The sequence below is a fragment of the Vigna radiata genome, chromosome 3 (genome assembly GCF_000741045.1).
Source record: "Vigna radiata var. radiata cultivar VC1973A chromosome 3, Vradiata_ver6, whole genome shotgun sequence".
NCBI classification, from domain to species: domain Eukaryota; kingdom Viridiplantae; phylum Streptophyta; class Magnoliopsida; order Fabales; family Fabaceae; genus Vigna; species Vigna radiata.
Genome location: NC_028353.1, coordinates 7,193,139 through 7,202,180, shown reverse-complemented (window position 1 = coordinate 7,202,180; position 9,042 = coordinate 7,193,139). Strand labels below are relative to the sequence as shown.

Sequence of the window (9,042 nt, the reverse complement as noted above, 5' to 3'; positions counted from 1 at the left end):
ATATATATATATATATATATATATATATATATATATATCGCGGTTGTTAATAACTTTATAGAAAAATAATATTTTTTTATGTAATTATGAAATTATAATTTTATATTGATTTGATTATTTATGTTAATTTCTTTGTAAATTAAATAATTGATGTTTTACAATAGTTTAGAAAATCTAAATTACCGAATTTAGTTATAGAATATTCAAGGAGTCAAATAATTCTGTATTTTATATAATTTAAATATATCAGCATATAAAAGATGAAGATTGTACATATTTATATATAAATATAAATATATTTCCTTCATTATTATTCCTGAGAAACATTAATTTTGGTTGAAGAAGGAAGGTGAAGAAGGTTGCATATATTGATCTTGAGTAGCTACAAACAAGTTACTGCATTTACCTACTTTTCCAAAGTGAAATGGCTTTGTCATGCATTCATAAGCAAAGTAGTAGCTACCTATATTTACTGTTACTGCTCTTAAATAAATCGACCTACCATCTGCTAAAGTGTATTCACTACAAACACACGAAACCAAATTCAATTTAACCACTACCAGATTTTGAACTTCAAGCTCTAAGCCAAAAACAGATTCACTCAAGAAAACCCTTCGCTAACAAATTGAAAGGTGAATAATGTCTAGCTTCTTGATCTGTAATGGAGTTTGAGAACAGAATGAAGCACCAGCAAGAGAAACACCGTCGACCCAATAATGGAGAGGACCAATGCAGCTGTCATGTGACGACAATAAGCATCAAAGACATCGCACACTTTCATCCATTGCAAGTGCTTGTTACCTTTCTGCGCTATGACTCCCACTGCACAAGCTGCACCATTGGCTGAGAACAACAGTGCCATCAACACAAGGTCTAAAGCTGTTATCACCAAATCTGTCAAATCGCTTTTTCTTGTTCCACTGCTTCTTGCCATCACTGTTATCACCAATGATGCAGCTGCATATGAACATGCTATTGCGTTTGACACCACGAAAAACCTGTTCCAGATATTCCAGTTATTAATATATTATAGGATCACAATGGAAACAAAAAACCAGTTCCTATATATATATATACACATGACACATTGGAGAACAGTTCTGGTGTATATTTATGCATTCCAAAGTATAAAATGAAAAGGAAAGAAGTTAGTTGTTGTTTTCTTTCTTAACTCTCTTGACTAAAATCTAAACATGTACGCCTACTTCTATATTGAGCAAGCAGTATATACACATAAAATCTAAACTATAAAGAAACAAGTGTTTCTTTCAAGAATCACACAATCTCTAACTAGTGGGTTCATGGTATAGACAGAAAAGGGGAAGCTTACACCATAGCAGACATATATTCCCACTTAGCAGTGGCTCTGAATTTCATTTCAGCGTAGGAGATGACTTTGGTTTCATTGTCTACACCAACAAGAATGGTTGCAACAAGAGTGAGTGAGAGGCCAAGAAAGCGCAGGAAGAGATCGTGGGATTTTTCTTTGGTTGGTCTTTGGACGACCTTGACATCAGAGTGCACTCCATCGAGGTTGGTCTTGGTGTGGGTGGTCATAGCTGGATCTGGTGGTGCTGTGAGAAAGCAAAATGGTGTAAGAATGTGTAATTTAAAGGAAGAATTGTGTTGGGAATGTTATGAGATATAATATTAATAAGGAGACGATGTATGAATGAGAAAGGTGGGGAGGTTGGAGATGCATTGAAAGCAGCTGGTACTGCCTCTCCCTATTTAATGTCATCAACTATACTATCATATGTTGTTTACTTGGAGACTCATAACATTAATGCTCTACTTTCTTTCATTCATTCATAACCTTTAACCTTTTTCTTCAACTTCATGCTAACCATTGCATCTCTAATGTTGCTGTTAAAATTTATGTGAAAACTGTAACACCCGGGGCACTGACGAGGGCGGAGAGTGATCGCCGGTGCAAGAAGCATGTTGCAGGGGCACGGACAAGGAACGACTCCTGTCAGGCTTTAAGTGGAAGGGGCACATGGACGAATCAAACATACACCGGAATGAGAGAGATCTGAAGATTGTATAGGTATGGAACTATACAGTTGAAGGATAGCTTAAAGGAATTGATTTGACTACTCATATCAACAAATCCTGTAAGTTGTGGGGGCCTTAAAAAAAACCTGTTCTTTGTTTAATGGATGCTGTTAGATTCAAATATATGTGTTTTCGATTCATGATAATACATGTAGTTTTATAAGATTTTGATTTTGTCTTTCTTCTTGTTATATGTATTACTTTTAAATCTAACAAAAGGTTATTGAAGATCAGCAGAATAATATTTCAAAAAATGTTAAAAAGATATTCAAATCTACAAAAATAATTACCACTGATTGTGTTTTTAAAATAATTATTATAATTGTCTTTTATAATTGGACGAATAATATGTTGCTTTCTCTGGGATTTTTATCTTTGTTTTTATCCTATATTATGTCGTTGTTATATTTATATTTTCTCTTTTTTTTTTTTGTTTTAAATATAAAATTTTACAAGTATCCATGAGTTATTTTCCTTGTAAATGAGGGCACCTACACAAATATCTTATCAATGTTTTTCTTTTCCTGTTTTTATCATTTTTTTAATTATAGTATAATACCCTTGACATTTATATTTTTCTTTACGTGACTGTGCATAGACATGTTTTTTTTTCTCGTGTCATGCGTTTTTAGCATATATGTATTATAAATCTCGAAACTTGTATGTAATTGTCTATTCTATATCATAAGGAAAAGTATATATCAGGCCTATCTGTTATTCAAAAACATCTACTTTAAAAAATCCTTAATAAAATATTTAATAAAAAAAATAATAGAAAAGAAACCAAAATATATATAATTTTTTCTCTTCTTGATTATGGAAAGAAAGAACAAATCCATATAAATATACATATATAAATTAATTCAAAGATTATATGAAGAAATCAAAATACTATCCATTCGTTATATAATTTAGAACTTATTACACTATAATCGAAGTATATATTCATAGTTATTTAAACTATTACTAGTGCAAAAAAAAGAGTTTTGATTATAATAGAACAATGATCGATGTTGAAAGAAAAACAAAAAAAAGAAAGATGTTGATTGATATCGAAAGAAGAAAAAAAATGATGTTGATTGACATAAAAAATTTGACATTTTAAATGTTTATTAACTTCAAAAACTGGCATTTTCAGACAATAATTGACATTTTTTAACATTAAATGAGTTAAATGATGTTGAAAAATGTACTTTCAAACATTTCTCATTTTTTTAATAAGTGATTCATTTTTACAATTTTACAAAACATGAAAAAGTAGAAAACTAGCAAATTTAGTCCAATTTTGACATTTCATATATTCATAATCTATTTCCAAACTAAAGTTATCACAAGTAAAAATATGAAAAATTATGGAAATGTGGCTAATACAGATTTGTATCTACTATAGAATGAAGAAAAAGTTGTCATTCTATGAATTCTTACTTAAAAGTGGTGTTACAGTAATAGTAGTGAATGGAGTTAGTAGTGTACACTGACTATTTACTAATTGTAATATTCTAATGATCATAACTTTTGTTCTGGTTTACAGATTTGACATTATTATATATCAATTTGGGAAATGATTTTTTTTTAAGATCTAATTAGCCGGCATAGCGAGCTGTTCTTTCTAGATTTAAAAAAAAATTATTTTCTATTTTTCGTCAATTAATTTTGTTCTTTTTTTAATTTTCAAAAAATATTTTACATACTTAGACTTTAAATTTTGATCTAAAATATTTTATGGGGGTCTCTCCTAATTTTTTGGTGCCTTGAACAAATTTTTAGATCATTTGATGAATAACAAATAAGTTCAACAATACCCATACCAACATGTTCAATCAATTGATAGCCCATAAAAAAATGAAAACGAAAGTTCATCAAAAATCCAAAACGAAGCTAATCTTGAAGATGGGTTCGTCGTCGGAATAAAATGTTGTCGCCAACGAGGGAGAAATGAGAACGTGCCTATGTTCGAAATAGTACCTGTGCATGAAACCAATATGTTAAAACGAAATAAAATCATACCTAAAGTAGTTAATCAACGTGCATTTGTGAAAAATGAAAGAAAAATTATGTGTTAATCGCTGAAAGCTTTGTTCGATAGGTTTAAGCAGAGAATAAAGTTTCGTGCAAAAGATAACATGAATAAATTGTCACCCTTTCACCCAAATTTTTAATGAATTAATTAACATATAGCGTTTGTAGAGTGATATTAGGATGTCATTTTGATGTCTATAATTAGAGCATTCACGTTGTTGTACATGGACACATTTTCACCTTTGTGTCAAACATTTTCATGAAATTTACTCAATATGATATTGGAAATTAAGAACAATCACAATATATCGAACAAAGCTTTCAGCGACTAAAGAAACAACCAAAAACAGTATTTCAAGTCAAAAAATTTGATACATTTTTTTATAACTTAGGGACTAAAGATTTACATTTTTAAAAACGGAGACTAAACTGAACATCCACTTATAAGTTAGGGACAAAAAGAGGTTTAAACCTAAAAAAAATTGTATGAAGAAATCAAAATATTATGTTACACTTGTAGTTGTCTAATTAAAGAGTGTCCATCCTAAACTGTTTAGGCTATTATCTAATTGCGTACTTCATCACTATTAATTTATCTTGATAATATTATAGCATAGTAAATAATAATAATTTATATATGTTTGTAAAATGAATATTATTAATAAATTATCTTAAAATAAAATAGAAAGAAAGGCTAATGAATTCTGATCCATTTCATAAAACACTTATTTTTTATAGTAAATAAAAAAGAGTTCAATATTTTTATTAATAAAAATACTATACTTTTTAAAAATTTATAAATAATATAAATTAAGTTAAGAAAATATCTTTTGAACAAGTGGATAGTGAAGTTAAAAAAATATATAAGAATTAAGAATAAAACCCGAATCCGAAAAGAAAAACTAGGATTTTATTTTGGAACTGTGAAATTTTTTACAACTTTGATCTTTTTATAGAAGCACGTTATAAATATTATTATTTCATTTTAAAAATTTATTTATATTTATAATTATCGTTTGAATGTAATTTTGTCTATATTTATTATTATCAGTTGAGTATAATATCTTATTTTGAAAAGAGAAGTGGGAGTTTTAATATTAAATGGTTTGAAATTATATATTTTTTTTTTAATTTTATTGGGTCCAGCCCATATATTTTCTGGGCCAGAGGGAAAGTCCACAAAGATATCTTCTTTAATGCTAAGCTGGTGTTCTGCAAATTGTTAGGGTTTGCTATTTAATCACTGTTGTTCCCCGAATCTGTTCTGAAGAACCTCCATCTTCCTACAATGAAGAAGAACGAGGAACGCAGTGATAATCGCAAGAAGAAGCACATGATGAAGAGGAACATTTCGAGGTTGGGCGGTAGTGGCCTTTCGCTCGAAGCTTTCGCCAATGCAAAGTCCAAGAACAAGCAATATAACCCAGCTCTCATAAGTAAGCTACTTTCTCGATTTTATTCGCTCAACTTCTTCCTCATACTTTCAACTCTTGTATTGTTTTATGTGTGTACTAGAATAGCTATAAGTTTTCATGAATATTCTGCTCTTAGCAGAAGGAATTGAATGAAAGGAATCAAATGCAGCAGTCAATTCATAATCTCTGTTGCTTTTAAATTATTATAAACCCATTTTTCTTCCATGTGGTTGAAATTGTGAGTGATTGGGTGCATTTATATGATATAGCGGACATAACAATTGAAATATATATTATAAATCATTACTCATGTATATAACAATTGAATTGTAGATAGATCAAATTTGGCATTGTATTGACTCATTCAATTGGTTGGCACTTGTAAAAAATGAAAAGAAGAGACAGGAGGACACAGGTAACAACCACAAGAATGATAGTAGCCCCCATATAGGAAGGAATTGAAATCATGTTTTTGAGAAATTTCACCATACGATAGTGCTATGGTGCCATAATGGCTTCTATTTAAGAGCGCCGTCTGTTGGCAGTCTCCAAATATTATGGGTTTTTTCTTGTTGGAAATGCCAAAGGTGGTTAACCAAAGGCACCAACATACCATTTTTTGTTAAATGAAGTAAAGTGGTTGTGTATTGGGATTGAATAATAACGTTACCACTATTTTTTGGATATTTTTATAATGAATTGGAAATATATGGTAATTTTATTTCACATCCCAGTTCAGAGGAAAAGATGAGTGTTGGATGGGATGTGATGAAATACACTCCTTCGAGGTTCAATTCCATCCTATTTTAAACAATCTAGACTATGTAGTATAGGATAAATCATTGTAGTCTGTCTTTCGTTTTAAAAACGTTCTTACCCTAATATCTTCCTTCTCCTGTTGTCAAATTGTCCAATACCCTTATTCTTTATGTACTGGAAGATTAATTATTTATTGGATGAATCAATGTTATGAAATTGTTTGTAGTCTGATCATAAAAATCATATTATAAACAAATCTGATGAAGAATTTTCTTATTAGTTATAACTTTTGATTATAACTGATAGTAAAATAAGTGCTAAGAGAGAAAAGAGAGAGAGAGAGGGGAGTGTGAAATTTACTTTCCTTCCTTTTTGTTGGGGTGGACAACAATTACAGCAACTTTCCAACACACCTAAACATTTTCATATTATTTGCTCCATCAGTTATCTTTTTTGTGCTAAAGTCTCTAAAGACATGGCAAGTGTCATTTTTTTTGGCACTGCCTGTGAACGATTGTGTGTCGGGTAGATGGGCAAGGACTCAAATACAACATGGAAATAACAGTACTAATTTTGGTAAATAGATTTTCCCACAAGGGAACATTTGTCCGAAATCCTGTGGAGCTAGTTCAAATTGTTTTGTTAATGGAATTGAATATTTTGGTGATAATCAAATCTTAAATTCATAGTTCAATTTTTTCCGGTTATGTGATTCATAAAACATGTGATAAAGTTATTTTTTCTGCATTTTCCAATAGTAATGTGTTCTAAAATTTTCAATTCTGTGATCTTTATGACACGTTCCAGTCATGATAAGCTTAGTAAATACGGCTCTTGACCTTCACTTGAATTCTTATTATATCCTCTCATACAGAATTATGAATTGAGTTGAGAATGTTAAATATTTACCATATCTAACTTCCTTTGTGATAACCATTATACTATTATAACAGTTGTTGTTTCTTTGTTGTCAGAGAAACAAAGGGAGTTCTATAAAAATGCTAAGAATGTGAATAAGTTTAAGAAGTTGTTAAAGCAGCAAAACCAGCAGAATGGTCGTTCCTCGGGTCAGGAACATGACCAGGTCTGATATCTTTTCAGCTGTTTACTTTTGAGGTTATTAAACATGATTGTGAAATCGGGGCATATTGTGGCTTCATTTCATGAATTACAACTCTTTAGTGGGTATATTTATTTTTTTGGTGCGCATATTCATTTAGTTTTTGTTTGCTGTTACAGGATGCAAATGAAACTGACAAGTACAAGGACAAGAGTGAGAGAAGGAGGAGGAAGAACAGTGCTTTTAGTTTGGAAGAACTGTACAGAAAGCAGCATGAAGAGAAAGAGAAAGAAAGAATGGAGAGAGAGGCAGTGCTGAGGGTAAGGAAGGAAGAGAGAGAACAAGCTGAAACTCGGAGAAAGGCTGTTCGGGAAAAAATGCTTAAGAAGACCCGAAGAGGGCAGCCTGTTATGAAATACAGAATTGAGCATCTTTTGGAGACTATTCAAGGTTCAACTAAAATTGCGGCTGGCAGTGAATCGTAAGTAGTGGAATGGAAAAAGGACGAATGTTGGAGAACATCCTTCTGTTAAATGTTATTAGCGTCGTAATATATTAATTTGGTGACCAAGCTTACCGAGGAACATGATATTATTTGTGGTAGACTAAATCTCCAGCATTTCATCTATGTCATGCTTGTATCAAATGTAATCAAAATTCATTCTTGTAATTGCTCTGTAGAACCAGTAATCATCACTGCTTGTAGTGAGTACATTTAAGTTGACATTTGTCTCAATATACAAAGAATTAAATATAATCTGCAATTCTCACATGCTTTCAATGCTAAGAATTGTGTATTTTACAGTTCAAGAAAAAAATAAAGTATTTTTATGTTTGAGTAATTGTTGATGCCCAAATTTGCTCAATACTACCTTTTATTGGCAACTTCCAAGTTAATTTGGAAGTGATTTACTTGATTCCAAATACAATGAAATGATAAAGAGATACGAGTTATATTTTTATGACTTTATTTAAATTTTTTTATTAGTTTCCAATATTTTTTAATGGATATAAGTTTCTATTATGCTTTAAAATTTTCAAAATATTCATTGTCGAATTTGTTCAGAATTAGGATGATCATATTTCTGAAATGTTAAACCGACAATTGTGTTGATTTTATTTATGAAAGCGGAAACATGTGCTGTCACACATGATTATACAAGTTTTTATTATATTAAAATAATAAAATTTAAAAAACTTTTCTAAAAATAATATTAAAATAGTAGAATATAGAAATATATACAATTTTATACTAATAACGTTAAAATAATATTTGAGATGCTTATTTTAGAAAGAACAATTGTATAGATATTATTTAGTGGAACAATTCAATTATTTATTTTATTAGATAAAAAATATTTCTTATGCGTTAATTAAAACTTTCTAATTAAAAGATGATATAAAATAATTACCAAAAATTATCTTTTTATATGGTGGAAAAAATATCTCAAATTGAGATTTTTTTTTTTATTGTGGAAAAGTTATCTTTCTTATTGTGGAAAAAACTATTTTTTTTCTATATTCCAATTGATTTAGCTTGTTATAATTCATTCAATAAGAAAACATGAAACATAATATTTTTTTCAAATACAAGCTTACAATTACTTTTATTAATAAATATTAGACTAAGATAATAATAATAGATATAGATAAAATATTACAACAAAATAATAATTTATCAAGTTATATATTAGTTCTAAAAAGAAAATACACCTGAATATTAACACAAAT

The 9,042-nt window shown here is 29.6% G+C and overlaps 2 protein-coding genes across 2 annotated transcripts; one reads left to right on the top strand and one right to left on the bottom strand.

Annotated features, from left to right (window-relative positions):
• Positions 1-350: 350 nt before the first annotated feature.
• LOC106757389 (CASP-like protein 1E1) lies at positions 351-1,640 on the bottom strand. The gene is made up of 2 exons (XM_014640052.2): positions 1,331-1,640; positions 351-998 (listed from the first exon to the last, which is right to left on the bottom strand). The coding sequence occupies exons 1-2, from the start codon at positions 1,555-1,557 to the stop codon at positions 644-646; spliced, it is 582 nt and encodes a 193-aa protein (XP_014495538.1). The 5' UTR covers positions 1,558-1,640; the 3' UTR covers positions 351-643.
• Positions 1,641-5,280: 3,640 nt separating this feature from the next.
• Positions 5,281-8,098, top strand: LOC106757276 (stress response protein nst1). Its single transcript, XM_014639913.2, has 3 exons — positions 5,281-5,513; positions 7,226-7,335; positions 7,491-8,098. The coding sequence occupies exons 1-3, from the start codon at positions 5,366-5,368 to the stop codon at positions 7,794-7,796; spliced, it is 564 nt and encodes a 187-aa protein (XP_014495399.1). The 5' UTR covers positions 5,281-5,365; the 3' UTR covers positions 7,797-8,098.
• The last annotated feature ends 944 nt before the right edge of the window (positions 8,099-9,042 follow it).